This window comes from Drosophila innubila (assembly GCF_004354385.1).
Source record: "Drosophila innubila isolate TH190305 chromosome 3L unlocalized genomic scaffold, UK_Dinn_1.0 0_D_3L, whole genome shotgun sequence".
NCBI lineage: Eukaryota > Metazoa > Arthropoda > Insecta > Diptera > Drosophilidae > Drosophila > Drosophila innubila.
In genome coordinates this window covers 2,152,893-2,171,982 of record NW_022995376.1, presented here as the reverse complement: position 1 = coordinate 2,171,982, position 19,090 = coordinate 2,152,893, and the positions used below count along the sequence as shown (strand labels likewise).

Here is a 19,090-nt window from a genome sequence, read left to right as displayed (position 1 = left end):
ATACATAACAATAATTCTAATTTGAATATGTTTTTTAAATATTTATTAATTTTGTATAAAACTCAACACATTATTATACTTTTCACAATATTTAGATTTTTAATCCAACTCACTTAATTATTAAATTATTAAGGCTTAAAAACAAGGCTGCAAACCGGTTCTGAACCGAACCTCGTAGAACCGGTTCGGTTCGAGCTTTTAAACAGCCTGAGCCGGATCATGAACCGAACCCTTGAAATTATTTACTTTGCGAACCCGAACCTAAACCGAACCACTTTCTTAAAAAAAAGGTTCGGTTAAAAAAAAAAAATAATTACATAAATTTTAGGTTTTTCTAATTACGCAATTATTTAAGACTTCGGATTAAAAAAGGTTATATTTAAATCTTTAAATAAATTTAAATTTAAATCAAAATTTGATTTCTTTTAAAAAAAAAATTTAATAAGTTCAAAAAGTAGAGAAAAATGTATTACAATAAAAATATTTTTTTGTATAAAATTGAACCAAGGTTCGAAACCCAAACCTTGGGTTCAGGGGGTATATAAACCTATTCGTGAACCGAACCGATGTTTCGCTCTATGGTTGAAACCGCCGAACCGAACCATTAAAAAAATTTTGGAGGTTTGCAGCCTTGCTTGAAAAAAACAAAGTTTAAATCCGTACAAATTTTTAATAATAAGTAGTATTATAAGAACTAAAACTATTTACTTTACATTTGAGCCAAACTAAACTCAATTCCGACGTTAAATTTAATTTCCTAAATATTTTGTTGTATTTGCCGGAAAATTCAATTGCCACTCTGCCAGAGAAAACACCTGAGAAAACTATTTATGAATGTACTTTTTTTGCTAAGAAAAATTCCATATTTCTTTTAATGTTTTCGCGTAGTTTGAGAACATTCACAGTGGTTGTTGAGTGCTTCGACAAAAGGTAACTTTTTCATGTAGAAAGCAATTCGGTAAATAGATTTATGCTTTTCAGTTATTTTTCGTTTCGAGTGCTGTTGCATTTTTCTCTTCGCTCACCATCTTTGGGGTGTTTTCTAAATATAATAACCAAAGACTTTTTATTGGCTACCGAGTTTTGTGCCAATTTTGTTTACTGCTCATGTTTTGTCGCTTTATTTTTAATGGCCGGCGCGTTAGAGTTCTGGCTTCATTTATGTTTATGTTCGCATTTTTTTTATTTCTGTAATTTAAGCAGCGAGTGGTGCACATAAATTCTCACCGAGTTGTTGAGAGGTCACGTTGTCTCATTAAAACAACAACAGCAATAAATGTAATAACAACAGCATTAAGAGCAACATCACATACATGTCAAACACAATCGTCGTTAGCTTCTTTGAGTTTCAACTGAATAATGTCCGTAAATGTATATTTTAAAAACTCTTTAAATTGACTTAAGCATGTGAACTTTCTTTACTTGGAATAACTTTTCTATTTTTAAACAAATTCTCATAAAACTCTTTGTCCTGACTCACTCACTGATCATTACACAACCCAGACCATATGAGCTACAAGGCTGAACTTTTTACACAACATAGCTCAGACAATTTTATCGGCGTTTTGTGATTTTCTGGTTTGAATAAAATGTTTTGAATAAAATTAAATGACTCAATAAAATGTTTATTTATTCAATAACGCACTTATATATTAGAAATTGATATATTTTGTGATCTAATATGATAATTTTGAAGAAAACACTGACTTAATATATATATTTAATAGATAATACATAACAACGCGTGCAAATACGTATTATTTACCTACAATTAGCTCATATTAGACTTCGTTCTTGGAAATGTTCTACATTTCGACTCATATAGAAGAGTCTAGATAAGAATTAAACGAGGGAAACATCATTCATTCACTCGTGCCAGCATTATCAAATTAAATAATTAATAGATACTCGAATATCATAATAATAATAGTAGCCATAATATCTTATCAATTCAATTGTCAACGTTTGAGCTAATCGCAACTTTTTATAGCTAGTGTTGTAGGAGCAGTGACTTTAGTCTCGACTAGATCGTTAAACAGTGCACATAATTAATTATTAAGTAAAGTGAAAGAATTATTTAAGTATAGAAAACTAAAGGAAAATATTTAAAAGCTCATTATGAATGGTAAATTTTTGACTAAATTGTTTTTAAATAAAAATAAATAATATTAACAAGAGTGAAAAAATTAAAGTGAACTGAACTGTTAGATAAACAATTTTTAAAACTAAAAGCAAGTCAAGAATGCTATCAGAAAGTATACATAATAATAGGTGTGTCTTAAAAAATTAATAAATCACAAAAAAAAAAAAATTAAAAATACATTTAAATAACGTTATAGTGTTTATAACATTAATGTCTTTGAAAAATTAAAAAAAAAAAACAGTGGAGCATACATAAAATAAGACTCATTATGAACATTACATTAAGATAAAAACATATTTTTTATAGTTTGTTTTCTGATCAGACTACTTTAATTGCATAATCGAATACTATAAAAAAAAATATATAGAAAGACATTATCAAAATAAAATTATTTTAAAATTCGTTTATCTAGCAATTTAATTAACCTTATTTTATTCTTCATTTTAAATACAATAAAAAATTAATAAAGATAGAAAACAAAATGCGAATTAAAAAGATTATGTTTCTTATTGGACATCTTTAAATAATACAAATTATTTTGTTTGATTATATTTCAAGGCAATGGCTGTGATTGGTTACCATTGCTGTTGTTGTTGGCAGCAACTGCTGTGGCGTTGCAAGGTGAATTGCGGCATGCCACATGCGACAATGAGGAACGTTATGAGAATCAAATGATGTGTGCGGGAAAAGAATTTGGTTGCCTAGTGCCGTATCCGGATAATTGCAGTTTATTCCTAGTCTGCGATTGCATTTATCCAACAGTTAAACTCTGTCCCGCTCAATTGTGGTGGGACAATAAGACACAAGGCTGCAATTATCCACATAGTACAAAGTGCATTTATTACACCTTTACCTCGACCGAAGCAACTCCGACTTTAAGTACAAATAAACCGGAAGATAATACAACTTTGACGACCTTGAATTGGAGCAGCACTACTGAGGAAAATTGGCCCACTTCTAGTTATGATCCACCGCCAGCACCACCGGGAATATCGGAGACATTCTGCAGGAAATTTCCAGATGGTTCGGTGCATCGTTATCCCTACGATTGTAATGCTTATATTAATTGCACTCTGGGTTGGCCAGTGTTGAATTATTGTGCAGCCGACAAGGTTTTCAATCAGTGGTTGCTCATTTGTGATACACCAGAAGTGGCACAATGTGAGCCACTTCCATTGCCGAGTACAACCACCACAATTGTACCCACAACAACCACTCCCGATGACGGTCAGTGTAGTGCACCACCCTTGGGAATTGAGGATGATTTCTGTTGGTCTTTGGGCAATGGTTTCTATGTTTATCCCTACGATTGCAGTGCCTATCTCAGTTGCCGCAATGGCTGTACTAACTTGGCCTATTGCATACCCGGTAAACTCTTTAATCCACTGCTCCACATCTGCGATACTCCCAATTCGGTCAATTGCAAACCTGAACCTTATCCAACAACCACAATTGCCACCACACAAGGTTCCACAGTGGACACGAGCACTACAATAATTCCCAGCACCACTGTAGCTACAACAACACCAACACCAACAACAACAACAACAAGTGCACCAATAACACTGCCACCTGATGTAAATGAAAATGCCTGCAGAAATTATCCCGATAATACACGTTTTCCCTATGCCGCCAACTGTTCCCTGTTCTTGTGGTGCAAAGATCACGAGGTATATAAAATTTTTAATAAATTGACACTCATAAACTTCAAGCTTGCATAACTTTGCCAAAACTTGACCGATTTCCATGCAGAATATCATTTTGATCATTATTTGGCCTCTACTTTGATTCTACATATAAATAATAAATATTCTTTACTTAAAAAAATCGATTTTTTTTCCCCTATCACTGTCTATTTTATCCGTACTTTCCCTTGACTTTCCCCTTGACACTAACTCATAAACTTCATATTGTCATAACTATGCTAAAACTTGACCGATTTTCATGCGGAATATCATTTTGATCGTTATTTGACCTCTTCTTTCATTTTGCATCAAAATATTGTTTATTACAAAAATTCGATTTTTCACTGTCTATTTTATCCGAACTTTCCCTTGACTTGCCCCTTGACACATACTCATAAACTTCCAAATCCCATAACTTTGCCAAAACTTGACCGATTTTCATGCGGAATATCATTTTGATCATTATTTGACCGCTACTTTAATTCTGCATAAAAATATTATTTATTTAAAAAATTTGATTTTTCTACCTATCACTGTCTATTTTATCCGGACTTTCGCTTGACTTGCCCCTTGACCCATACTCGAAAACTTCCAACTCTCATAACTTTGCCAAAACTGAATCGATTTTCATGCGGAATATCATTTTAATCATTTTTTGGCCTCTACTTTGATTCTGCATCAAAATATTATTTACTTTAAAAATTCGATTTTTATCCCTATCACTGTCTATTTTATCCGGACTTTCCCTTGACTTTCACCTTGACACATACTCATAAACTTTCAAATCCCATAACTTTGCCAAAACTTGACCGATTTTCATGCGGAATATCATTTTAATCATTTTTTGGCCTCTACTTTGATTCTGCATCAAAATATTATTTATGTAAAAAATTTGATTTTTCTCCCTATCACTGTCATTTTTATCCGGACTTTCCCTTGTATTTGCCCTTGACACTTACTCATAAACTTCAAATTGTCATAACTTTGCTAAAACTTGACCGATTTTCATGCGGAATACCATTTTGATCATTATTCGGCCTCTACTTTGATTCTTCATCAAAATATTCTTTATTTAAAAAATTCGATTTTTTCCCCTATCACTGTCTATTTTATCCGTACTTTCCCTTGACTCTCCCATTGACACTTACTGATAAACTTCAAATTGTCATAACTTTGTGAAAACTTGACCGATTTTCATGCGGAATATCAATTTGATCATTATTTGACCTCTACTTTCATTCTGCATCAAAATATTGTTTATTTAAAAAATTCGATTTTCACTGTCTATTTTATCCGGACTTTCCCTTGACTTTCACCTTGACACATACTCATAAACTTCCAAAGCCCATAACTTTGCCAAAACTTGACCGATTTTCATGCGGAATATCATTTTGATCATAATTTGGCTCCGTCATTGACTCTGCATCAAAATTTTAATAACTTAAAAACTTTAATTTTTTGGTCATCACTGTGAACTTTTTCCATACTTACCCCTTGACACTTTATCTGAAACTTCAAACAGCCATAACTTTGACAAAACTTGACCAATTTTCCTACGGAATATCATTTTGGTCATAATTTGGCCTCTTAATTGATTCAGCATCAAAATATTTTTGATATTTAACATTCTATATTTTTCCCTTTTCTGCACCCAAGGTTATTCTTGGTCAATGCTCCAATGGACTGCTGTTTAATCCCGACTTTGGCATCTGTGATGAGGCCAATGATGTGTATTGCTATGGGGATCGCACTACCAGCACCAGCAGCACCACAGCAGCCCCAACAACGGTGACAGTTCCAACCACAGCGACTCCAGGACCAGCTGAATTATGTGAGGATCAGGAGGCAGGCGCCTCTTTTCCCTATGTGGAGGATTGCAGCAAGTATATACTGTGTCTAGGAGGTGGTGCATACTATATAGCACCTTGTGCTGGAGGTTATTACGATCCCAAGTCGCAGGCCTGCGGTCCCAATGTTTCACCAACAGCTTGCAAGGAAACAGGCACAACAACCACAACAACAACAACAACAACGCCAGAAACAACCACAACAACAACTGAAATTGTGACAACAACGACTGCTAAACCAGATGTACCTGCGGGAATTTGTGGCGGCAAGGATGAAGGAGAAATGATTGCCTATCCCAAGGATTGCAGTAAATATATTGTCTGTGTTTCACCAATTCCCGTTGCCTTCTATTGCCTAGAAGGTTTCTATTTTAATGCAAAGCGACAACAATGTGTGAGTTGGCAGGAAAGTGATTGTGATCAAGAAATTAGCACAACACCTGGTTACACTTCAGCTCCACTAGAACCGACAATTTGTACAAACAGCAGTCGAGATACATTCCCGTATCTGGAGAATTGTCAGTGGTTTATACGCTGTGTGGATGATTATGTCTACATGATGGATGTGTGCAACTGTGGCGAGTATTACGATCCCATACAGGGTGTCTGTGGTGCCGATGTGCCACACGATGCCTGTCGCTGGGATTACACCGCAACCACCACAACAGAAGCCACCACCGAGAGCACTACAGCAATTACACGACCACCACCACAAAAGGGTCCTTGTGACGATGTTGCAGATGGAGACTTGGTTCCTTATCCCAACGATTGTTCCAAGTATATCAAGTGCAGTCGTCCCATTGCCTCGGCTTTTGACTGCAAAGAAGGCGAAGAGTTTAGTCCGGAATTTCGCAAATGTATGGATGCTTCACTGGCCAACTGTAATCCGGGTCCTACAGGACCCTCAACGGGCACTACACCTATTATGACAACAGAAATTTCCACTACTGAAACAACTCCTTCCACAACTGCTGAAATTACCACTACTGAAACTACTCCTTCCACAACTGATGAAATTTCCACTACAGTAACAACTCCTTCCACAACTGATGACATTTCCACTACTGAAACTACTCCTTCCACAACTGCTGAAATTACCACTACTGAAACTACTCCTTCCACAACAGCTGAAATTTCCACTACAGTAACAACTCCTTCCACAACTGAGGAAATTTCCACAACAGAAGTTTCCACAACTGAGTTAACGACAACGACAGCGCCACCTAGCGGCATTTGTGGCGGTCAAGTTGAGGGATCTCTCGTGCCATATCCTAACGTATGCAGCAAGTATATCAAATGTGTTAAGCCCATACCTATTGGTTATGATTGTCCCGAGGGCTTGGAGTTTAGTCCTACGGAATTAAAGTGCATGGATCCGGATTTGGCGAATTGCAATGCGGGACCAACACCAGGATCAACAACATCTATGCCTCCGTATTCAACGGATACAACAGCCGCGTCTACTACAGAAGAACCGTGTACTTCAACTCCCACAATAACAGATTCTACAACCACCGATTCTACATCGACAATAATCGATACTACAACTCCTTTAACAACGGAAACTGATTCGACTTCAACAATAACCGATTCTACTACAACAATAACCGATTCAACTACAACTATTACCGATTCTACTCCAACAATAACCGATTCTACTACAACAATAACCGATTCTACTACAACAATAACCGATTCTACTCCAACTATAACCGATTCTACTCCAACTATAACCGATTATACTCCAACAATAACCGATTCTACTCCAACAATAACCGATTCTACTCCAACAATAACCGATTCTACTACAACAATAACCGATTCTACTCCAACAATAACCGATTCTACTACAACAATAACCGATTCTACTACAACAATAACCGATTCTACTACAACAATAACCGATTCTACTACAACAATAACCGATTCTACTACAGAAGAGCCTTGTACTTCTACACCTACAATAACCGATTCTACTTCAGCAATAACTGATTCTACAACTACCGATTCTACAACAACTACAACAACAATACATCCCGATACACCCAATATTTGTTGTGGTGTTGCTCTGGGCACGATTCTACCTTATCCCAACGATTGCAACAGATATGTCGTCTGTGACTATCCTATACCATATTCGGTGGTCTGTCCAGAAGGCACTGCCTTCAATCCATTTGATCTAATGTGCACCGCCGAGGGTCTTGACTCCTGTTTCTAAATAGATTTCCAGAAAATTAACTTAACAAGTTCCTTAATATGTAAACTTTCATATTAACTAGTTTTGTAAAGATTTCATATATATTTACTTAAATAATTATATAAACAAAGCTCATAAATGGTGTTTACTTCATTTGGAAAATCTAATCAAGAAATTCTCTTAAAATCAACGATCTTTTAATAGCTCATAAATGGTGTTTACTTTATTTGGAAAATCTAACAAAAAAAATATTCTTAAAATCAACGATCTTTTAATATATTTCAATTCAATTAATATAGTCAATTCCTTAGGAAACCTAGAAAGTTATAAAATTGTAGGTATAATAAAAAACATATTAATGTAATCAATAATCATATATTTTCTTGTTATTTCTTGATTTCTCATTAAATTTAAATCATGCATTAAATGATTCAATCGTCTTATTTTAATTTCTTAACTTATTTCAAAAAGATTTCACTTAGAGTAACATTAACCAATTTTAATCCAAGCCACATAAGTAGACTTTCATTCACTTGCGAAATCAATCGACTAAATGCACAAATGCAAATCCCTTTTAAGGGAGGCACTCATAAGGCTTTCGAGTAGCTCAAACAGGTATCAATTACAAGTAAACCCTTTTAAGGCAGCAACAAGCACAAAGTACTACTAAAAAGATAATTTACCACTTAACATTCAAGCCATTTGGCCACAAACTGTTGTCATTTAGGGGGAGAAAAAAGAAAGAGGCTCGCGACAAAAGAGGAAATAAGGAAGAAAAGAAGCCCCACAGCAAGGACTCAATTTTAGCAACAGGCTAACAGAACAAATTGAAGTCGTACTTGGCATAATATCGCTTACAAGTTACAACAATTTATCGTTGTTTGATTTTGCGAGAGTCTCTTCCCTCCAAAACCTAATCAGATTTTGGGTTGGCACAATTGGCTAAGGAATTATGTTGGGAGCTGTTGTCGAACAAGTCGAAAGTAATGTGACAACAACAAGGATGCGAAATAAACACATTCAGAGCAAATTGTTTGGCAATAATGTTAACTTAATGCGTTCCATTTGTCGCAATTCAAACGATAGACACGCATTGCGATTCAAAAGAGATTTGTTAAGTCCCTGGAGAGAAGTGAATATCTTAAGTGTTCCAAGTGTCTAGCTCTACACCTAGAGAAAAAACCTATAGTAAAAATAAATACAGTCGTATTTGATTTAACCATTTGAATAGAAAACGTATTTAAAATAAATATAATACAATTTTAATAACATGCATACCTGAATGCCAAATTAAATATATGAAAATAATAAAATTTATGCAATAAAACCTTAACAGAAAAATTCAGCATTAAGTTTAATCATGTAAATTCAATAAAAAATTCTGAAAATAATAATTAAATTGTATTTGAATTAAATATATTTCATATTAAATATATGAAAATAGTAAAATTTATGCGATAAAACCTTAACAGAAAAATACAGCATTAAGTTTAATCATATAAATTCAATACAAAATTATGAAAATAATAATTAGATTGAATTTGAATTAAATATTTTTTATATTGCTTATTCAACTAAAAATTTAAATAATATATACATTTTTTCAACGGCTTTAATTCAAGTTTTTAAATTAAACACTTAGTATTATATTTTAGTGTTGAATTGTTTTAAATTAAATAAGATAAAAGTTATTATTAAATTAAAATAATATAAAATTTTAAAATTAATATGAACTTTATTTAATTTTCAAGTTAAATTGGATTTACTATAACCATATTTAATATTAAATTTTATGGAAGAGTAGTTGAATTTTCCTGTAGTTGAATTAATAACTTTTTTCTCTATCTCTTTTGCCCTGTTGTCATTAATAAATCAACAGACATTGGCCAATTTAAAGAGCTACTTCAAACTTGGCTAGGCAAAAAAAAAAACAATTTGGTTGCACATTTATATTGCTTTACTTGACACTTGGCCAAGTCAAGTTGAAAGTGCTGCCAAAAACTGTTGCCCGCATATTTCTGGGCATTGAGCCAAGCTCATAAATGTCACACTTGGCGTATGCTTAATCACAACATTGCGCATACGACATGTGCGTAGAGAAAGGAGAAACTTTTCAAAACCATTTAAAATTAAGTTGAACTTCAATGTTGTTATGCATTTTTGGTTTTGCGACAGCTGAGAACAGTATTTTGTCAGGTTGACAGTTTGGAAAATTCCCTAATTTCCCTTTTCCAGCATATGCACAGTTGTAACTAACAATTAGCACATCTCTCGACATTTTCCATCCATATGCATCTTTTCCACATTTTACCCGCTGGCTGTTTTTGGTCATAGTGGAGTTTATGAAACTTTTGCTGCTAATATTAATGTGCAATTCCATCCATTTATGTAAAATGTACTCGGTACTTTATGCCACCCGCGAGAATTTGCCATGTTTTCACAACAGATAGACTAAAAGTTGAGCGCAGTTTAGTTCAGTAGAGTTCAGCACAGTTCAGTTCAGTTATTTGAGAGCCCTTTCTGGACATAAAATTGTGTATATGTATATGTATATTAAATGGCAGTTGGCAAATAAAAATTCATAGCTACAAAACTGAAAACTCGGTCGTAACAATATTTGCATTTAAGCAAATTCCATAAAAGCCTTTGTGCATGCAATAAACAAACAAACCCAAAAGCCGAACAAATGGTTTTATGAATTTATGAAAATTAAATTAAATGAACGAACTAGAAACTTTTGAACCCTGATTCATTCGCTGTCTGTTTGTTCGAGTGCAGGATTATGTGTCTAAAATGTTTATCGATCGATTTGATTGACAAATGTATTTATTATTTGATTACTCCAACTAGTTGCACAAATTTTTATAGGAATTAAGTTAAAAGTGAATTGGAATTTAGATAATTTATTTAGTATTTGGCAAATGTTGCTAAAAAACTTAAAATAATTTCAATTCTTATATTGCATAAATTTACGAAATTTCACATTTAATTCTGTGTCATGTTTTCTGCTGTTATTGCTAAAGCAAGATAATTTTTTATCGTTTGATTTTTTAACATCTTTTTTTACAAGTAATTTTTTGTCAGCTTGTATAAAAGTGTTATTGCAAGTTGTTACTGCTCAGACAGTTGTGAGATTTTGCTGAACAGAAACTACATAAAACAAACGCAGTTTTGATTGACAGACATATTTATTTAATATTGTATTACTCCAACTAGTTGTAACATTTTTAAAAAGTTTTAAATTTCAAGTGAATGAAATTCAGGAAATTGAGTTAGCTATTTTTAGTCAGTTTTTCAGCTAGAACTTCTCCTGCTCTTCATCTTTGGAGTCAATGTCGTAACCTTCCGGATATTCACCGTTCTGATAATCATCGCCATCCGATTTGTAATCTCCCTCTTCCTCAGCAGCACCACGCCAGTATCCCCCAACATTATTGTAATAGCCATTGTTCCAGCCAATATGATGATGATGATGTCCATGTTCAGGATTGCGATTGCCATCGATATGAGCATTGGCAATGGAGCTGGAGATACCCGAAACAATTGTAGAGCTATTTCCCACTGTCACTGTTGTATTTCTCTGTGCTGCAAGTTCCTTCGCCAAATTGGCCAGAGCTGCAGTCAAGGTGTAATAACCAGAACTAGGAGCAGAATACGATCCTCCGAATTGAGGAGCTGCCATCGAGTAGGCAAAAATGCTGCCCAGGAGCAAAGTCACAACTGAAACAATATGCATGGCTGATTCTCAGCTCGAACTGTACTTTCGGAATAAAAATCAGTCGCTTTTATAGTTAACAATCCAAACAAAATGATGTTACAACAAGTGCACAAATGTAGGCCAGAATAATCTAACCAAGTATTAAACAAATAACTCATTTAACAAACACTAAACTAAACAAATTTTGTTGAACCTTTGCAATAAACAAACAAAACCCAAATGCCGAACATATAGTTTTTTGAATTATTGAGAAATTAATCGATGATCTAGAAATTTTTGAGTGCTGATTTACTTGCTGTCTGTTTGTTTGAAGGAAGAATTGTATGTTTAAAATGATTTTCGATCGATTTGATTGACAATTTGATTGAATTGATTACTTTAACTACATAGTTACACAAATTTTTATGTTAATAAATTTTTAAGTGAATAGGAATATAAAACATTCATAATAGTTTAACTAATTTCCACTTTTATATTCGGGTACATTCAAAAAATCTACCCAAAAATTCACATTAAATTCTGTGTTATTTTTTCTGCTGTCATTGCTTATGCAAGACACTTTTCTTCAAATGTTTTTCCTCAAGTTTTTCTATGAAGACTATTTTGTAAGCTTGTGAAAAAGTGTCATTCCAAACTGTTACTGCTCAGACACTTTTGAATTTTTGCGGAACACAAAAAACATAACACAAACAAGCAAATGAATAAAATAAATTGAAATTTAAAAAATTTGTTTAGTATTTGGCAAATGGTGCTCCATACTTAAATTTTTTTAACCGATTTAAATAATTATTTCCGGGCATTTTAGCTAAATTTCACATATATTTTTTAAATATATTATATGCTTAAGCAATACAGTTGTTTTTCAAAATCCTTTTTTTGTGCATTTATACAAAAGTGTTGTTCCAAATTGTTACTGCCCAAACACTTTTGAGTTTTAGATAAACATAAAATATTTACATAATACAAATGAACAGATGTGATAGACAGACATATTTATTTAATTTTTGATTATTCTAACTAGCTCAACAGTTTTTTTTATGGTTTTGGTGTAAAGTTCATTGAAATATAGGATAATGATTTAGTTTTTTAGTCAGTTTTTTAGTTAGAGCTTCAAGTCATCTTTGGAGTCAGCGTCACCTTCATTTTCATTATAATTTTCTTCAAAATAGGCATCATCACCATCCAGATTGTAATCTCCCTCTTCCTCAGCAGCACCACGCCAGTATCCCCAGCCATTGTTCCAGCCATTATTCCAGCCATTGTTCCAGCCATTATTGTGATGATGATGATGTCCATGTCCATGTCCAGGATTGCGATTGCCATCGATATGAGCATTGGCAATGGAGCTGGAGATGCCCGAAACAATTGTTGAACTGTTGCCAACTGTCAATGTTGTATTTCTCTGTGCTGCAAGTTCCTTAGCCAAATTGGCCAGAGCTGCAGTCAAGGTGTAATAACCAGAACTAGGAGCAGAATGCGATCCTCCGTATTGAGGAGCTGCCAGCGAGTAGGCAAAGATGCTGCCCAGGAGCAAAGTCACAACTGAAACAATATGCATGGCTGATTCTACAAGTCTCAACTTGAACTGTACTTTCGGTATAAAATTCAGTCGCTTTTATAGTTCACAATCCACACTAAATGCTGTTACAACAATTGTACAAATGCGAGCCAAAAGAATCTTACCAAATATTAAACAAATAGCGCATTAATCAAACATTGAACAAACACATCAAGTTGACAACTGTTTTTAAGCAAACAAACTTCAATGTAAAATGTTTGTTTGACTTTCGTTTTCAACAAGAGTCTAAGCAACTTTACAACAATGCAAGTTTTGTTGTTTATTTAAAGTGTTTTTAAGCAAACAAATAATAAGTGGAGCATCGTGGCTAAGCTCTAAAATTATTTATAATACTTTATTTATTGTCTGTTAAATGCAAGAAGTGACCCTAATTTAGAACTTCAAATAAAATTCTGTATTTAAGAGACCTTAATTTAGAATTTTAAATGAAATACTGTGCATCAGAGAAATAAATATATTTATATTATCAATTTAAAAGTAATTTTAGCACTAAGGTATATATTAGCTATTATTATTATTATTATTTTATATTAGTATACCAGCTTTAATTTTTATATATGCTATAAGTATGCAATTGTTTGAGAAATAAATCAAGGTGAACATTTAATTAAATAATTAAACGATTTTAAGAGTAGAAAAATGCAGAAATAACTTGAAAAAGTAAAGTTTGTCATAAAATAATTATCTTAAGTTGTCTTAATATTGCGTTCTTCATATACTTATTTCGCTGAGTTGGAGTTGAGAGCAGCTATAATCGATTTAATGCTGGGATTCTAAGATTTTCGTAAATATTTAACTTGTTTTGACATCTAAAAATCCCGAAATATTATTGCCAGTTTTCTCTATATTAAATTCTACTTACTCTATATCAATGCATCTATTGAATTTTCTCATGATATAGTTTTTTTTTATTTTTTATTTTGTTTATCAAATTAGGTCACGAGAGACATAAAATTTACTCTCTAGAGAGATCGAGTTAAATTAGCAGATCTGCAACAAAATGCAAACTTTCTTTAATATGTCAAACCAATGAAAAAGTTGCTAAATTTGGTTAAATGTTGATTGTAAATTGAAGTGTAGCTCATCAGGCAAATAACATAAGATTCGCTAAGCGAGCACAAATCCATCCACTTAACATTCCCGACAAAGAGCATAAAGAAAAGCGATTACAACTTGTAATACACACGATTTTGTCATATAAAAAGGGAGCTCACAAATTTAACGTTTAGGTTTTTACGAGTGCTAAAGGAAAGGAACAAATTTAAGCGAGTCTTTCACCCGGAACTCGGCATTCATATTCATAAAAAGACACGCATCATTATGAGTATGTCAAAATGGGGAAGTTTTGACAGCCATAAGAGGAAGGAAGAGGAAGAGAAAGAAAGTGCGGTGTAAACAAGTCGACAACAAATTATGAGTTGGGCAACAAACATTTTATGGACTGCACGTTGATTGAAGATTGCGTTGCGTATACGCAACGGGTGACGAGAGCGCTCACAAAATATTGTAACTTAATTAAATTGAAAAAAGCATTGAAAATATTGAAATGATATTTTTGTATTAAATGAGATATGTAAATATATGTAGAAATTAGCCACAGGCAATTTCTCTGTCTTTCTATTTACCTGTCCTACATTTTAGACTGTATTATTGTTTTTAGACTAAAATTAATTAACCCCAGGCAATGTATGTGATGAGATTTCAATTAATTGAAGAGCACATTTTCATGGAGGGGAAAAAAAATAATTTAAAATGTTTGCAAGCTTTCTTCTCTACCTTTATATTATTCTTACTCTTTCTCAATTTTTTTCTCTTCCGTTTTACTCACTCAAATTCAAATTGATTAAACTTCCTTTAACAACCGAGTTATCGATGTAAGATGCGGAATAACTGTGTTTAAATGGATCAACTTTTCGAATTGCAAATTTTTGATTTATCACAAAAAATGTGTTTTTTTCTACTAAAAAACTTTTTTACTTTAACGACATGTGCAAAACTTACACTGTGCTACACAAACTGACACTGACTTGTGTGTTTATTTAATATCTATGCTCGTAAAATAAATTAAACATTCATATTCCGTTTATTTACTTAGGCAAATTGAGTTTCCACAGTTGACATGCTGAATACGCAAAAAAAAAAAAACAGAATTTTCCGCAGAGTGGTAAAAAAAAGGGGAGAAAGCGGGACAAAGGGGGGAACACACTGCGAAGAGAACTCTCTCTAAAGTTAGTCAAGAGTCATCGCTGTATGGGGGCAAAGTAAGATCTGGTTATGTTGTAAAACAGGAAACGAATGTCTGTTGCATGCAAAGTGACAACTGTCATGAAATATTCAATTGGCCAACAACAGCCAAAAGAAGCCAGAAAGTGACTCCTCACTTCCAGGCAAACAAACACTTTTAGTCATTCACCTCAAAAGCAAATAAAGCTTAAAAAAATTTGGAGAACTTAAAATTTAAAAGTAAAAAGATCCGCTTGTGAACTCTAAACTAAATATGAGAAACATTTGATTTCTATAAATAGATTAACAGATTTCAAACTTGCATAACTTTGTCAAAACTCAACCGATTTTCAAGCGGAATATAATTTTAATCATATTTTGCCTTTCTAATTCATTCTGCATTTGAATTTTGTTCATTTAGAGACTTAACTAATTTCGAACTGTCATAGCTTTGGCAAAACTTAACCGATTTTCAAGCGGAATATCATTTTGATCATTATTTGGTCTCAAAATTGATTCTGCATATAAAAATTATTAACTTTAAAAAAATTTTTGTTTTTGATTTTTTTCGAAAAAATCATGCACTCCCCCCTATGACTTTTTCGAAAAAATATTTTTTTCAAAATTTAAAATCTTGAGTTTTTACTTTTAATCAACTCCTGGTGTCAATATTAGTATAAAACAACACTTTAAATTTGATTTGGAGAAGTTTCATTTTTTTGTAAAAAATCATGGGTATACTGACAAAAAATTGGATTGTAAAGTTGTCAGTGCAAGGTTTTACCAAATTTTAAACATGCATAACTTTGTCAAAACTAAACCGATTTTCAAACGGAAAGATATTTCCCACTTTATTTGGTCTCTAAATTGATTCTGTATTTAAAAATTAATAGCTTTTATATTTTTTAATTTTTGGCATATTTTCAACCCTTTACCTAGCTACCCTTTGGCATACTTTAAGTAGAAATTCTTATATTTACTATGTATTAGAATTTTTACAAAATATATTAGATGCAATTAACAACTGTGCTATGCCATTGTTTTAGAGAGACACTTAAGTGCTTGTTGAATTGATTGGCCCCTTCAGGCCAAACAATTACACACGCACACACCGATATATACACAAGTCATTGGCCATAAGCCCTTAACAGGTCATAATTGGCCATCGAGTATAAAATATCATGTCATATGTGTGTTGTTGTGGGTCAACAACAACAACAACAACAACAACAACAATATGCACAGCAATGTTCATAAATCAAACACGTTGATCCCCAAAAACAATGTGTTAGAGCAGACACACTCATAAATACATGTATGTGTGTGCGTGTGTGTGTGTGTGTGTGTGTAAGGAAATGCTTCGTTTTCATTGTGTAAATATTTAAGCACACAATAAAATGGAAACAATGGGAGGCATGCCACATCCACCTGCCCCCTTTTTTTTGCTTCAGCCTGCAAGGGAAAAAAAATAAAAAATAAAGTTATAAACAAGAACCCGACTATAAGATACCCGTTAAAATATTTTAATTTTAAAGTAAATATACAAAAAATAACACTATACGCTTTTTTGACCATTTTTAATGGAAACAGTGTATAAAAATACCAAAAATACAAAATATATTCAGTATGTCATCTCTTTCTTTAAGATCTTTTAACTGTCGAATCTTTTAAAATGTAGATTTTAGTCTAAGAACTAAGAATTGTAATCTATAAAGTGCGTTTAAAAACTTTTTTTTGTCAAAATACTTCATTTTAATGTATATTATTTTTGTCTTTGAATTTTAAACACTAACGGAAAAAAAATTAATGCATTCGCATTTCTAAAAAACTTAAAACAGTCATAACTTGCATTATGTTTAACCGATATAAATGCAATTTAATGAACTTGAATCACTAAAAATAAGCATTATATTCTAATAAAAAACTTATGTGTGTGCGGAGCTTTCCATTAATTTTATGAGCAAAATGGGATCTGCAAAAATTTGGTGAACCTTTTAATAATTGAATAATTGGGAGAATAATACGCCTATATAAGTATAGTATACAAATTGAAAAATCTCTAGCTCTTAAGGTGTAAGAACTAGACGCTTATAATGAAATTTATGTGCCAAATTTGGTCACTCTAGCTCTTAAGGTCGTTAAAATACAGGCATTTATGCCAACATTGATTGGCTGTTAAGGCTGATTAGAAATATAAAACCTTTATACTACTTTTTACATTATTATTGCAATAAATAACAATATACCCGTTCACTCGAACACTAAAGGGTATAAAAACAAAAGCGTAGCATGTGTCAAATGTTGCGGCCAAAGAAAAGGCCAAGTCAGTATTTTTCCCCACTTGAACTACACTGTTAAAACATATGACACACACACACACACTACACACACATATAAATATACAACACACATTTTTAAGTTCGATTTGAACATTTTACGTAAGTAAAACTCAAAAATTGCGTTGCGGAACTTTTGGTACGTGCTCTTCTAAACAAGCACGATTGTAGCTGCTTCTTTTGAGCCTGATGCCAGCTGGCAGACATTTATGTAGAAAAGGGGGAGGGGGAAGAGAGTCACATTAGTTGTGAGCACATAAAAAACAAATAAATTGTCTGCGACTCATTGGATTTTATGACTGCAGCAGAAATGATTTACAGTTCCTACAACGTATCCTTTTTAGATTTTTAACTCGGGGTATTCTCATTTTAGACATGTTGACATTCAATCAAAAGCGAGAAAAAATAACTAAAATCTGATTTTAATTAGACGCTATTACCTGAGAACTCAAAAAAATAAGTTTTTATTGTTGTAAAAAACTTGATAAACGCAACTTTTTTTTGCAGTCACAACGTTGACTCAATCAGTTTGCTGCGGAAAATATATATATTTTTGGAAACGAATTATTGACAATTGCAATTCAATTTCACACACAATTTGGCCCAAAATCGTTGTCCTTGTCGTTGCCACCGGAAATAGCTGGAAAAACTTTACGCCGAGTGCAGCTGAAAACTTTTCTGCACTTCGTGACGTCGATTTGAGTTGAGTTTTCAGTTGGATTCCATGGAAATGTAATTCAATGTTGTCGCATGTTGTGCACACTCCAAAAGAAAGTAAATAAATATCAACAACAAATGCACAATAAATGTGCACACACACACACACACACACACACACACACACACACTAAAATGTTGTGCCGTAACATTTGATTGAATGTGCCGCTGATTGAGATGCGTATTGTAAAGGCTTCAATCAAGTCTGTCATCGCTTTTGTGACAGTTTCGCCGACAGTTTTCCTTCACTCGAAATCACCTTAATTGCTGCCTCCCCTTAAAAAATTGTGCATCAAGTTTTGAAACTTCTACTAAGTACTCAGTTAAAATAACTTTTAAAAATTTAATTCTTAACTGAAACTATCTAGAAATTAATATATTGAATTTTTCAGCTAACTTACATATAGTTTTATTAATTCGAAACATTTATTAACATTATTTCACTTAAATTTTCATTTAATTAAAATCTGATTAAATTAATATTTTCAAATAAAATCTATTTAATTTTTTAAAATTGTTTATAAAATATAAGCAAATAATTATTGAGATATAATAAAAAGAGTGTACAAATTGCATACTTACGTTAAAAAATTTTGAATAATTTGTAAGGATTATAGAAGTAAAACGCAATAAATCAATGTGTGA

The 19,090-nt window shown here is 32.8% G+C and overlaps 3 protein-coding genes across 4 annotated transcripts; 1 reads left to right on the top strand and 2 right to left on the bottom strand.

Annotated features, from left to right (window-relative positions):
* Positions 1-2,072: 2,072 nt before the first annotated feature.
* On the top strand, positions 2,073-8,025 carry LOC117788310 (mucin-5AC). Of its 2 annotated transcripts, XM_034627041.1 has the most exons (5): positions 2,073-2,125; positions 2,702-3,813; positions 5,485-6,725; positions 6,804-7,338; positions 7,600-8,025. In XM_034627041.1, exons 1-5 carry the CDS (start codon positions 2,119-2,121, stop codon positions 7,891-7,893), a joined length of 3,189 nt encoding a protein of 1,062 aa, XP_034482932.1. In that variant the 5' UTR covers positions 2,073-2,118; the 3' UTR covers positions 7,894-8,025. The 2 variants fall into 2 exon arrangements, with proteins under 2 accessions (XP_034482932.1, XP_034482931.1); XM_034627040.1 differs by having other exon boundaries at positions 5,485-7,338; positions 7,600-8,024.
* Positions 8,026-11,047: 3,022 nt separating this feature from the next.
* On the bottom strand, positions 11,048-11,619 carry LOC117788168. The gene has a single exon (XM_034626840.1). It carries the CDS (start codon positions 11,606-11,608, stop codon positions 11,171-11,173), a length of 438 nt encoding a protein of 145 aa, XP_034482731.1. The 5' UTR covers positions 11,609-11,619; the 3' UTR covers positions 11,048-11,170.
* A 1,073-nt stretch (positions 11,620-12,692) lies between these two features.
* LOC117786707 lies at positions 12,693-13,148 on the bottom strand. Its single transcript, XM_034625058.1, has one exon. The coding sequence runs from the start codon at positions 13,146-13,148 to the stop codon at positions 12,693-12,695; it is 456 nt and encodes a 151-aa protein (XP_034480949.1).
* Between the last annotated feature and the right edge of the window lie 5,942 nt (positions 13,149-19,090).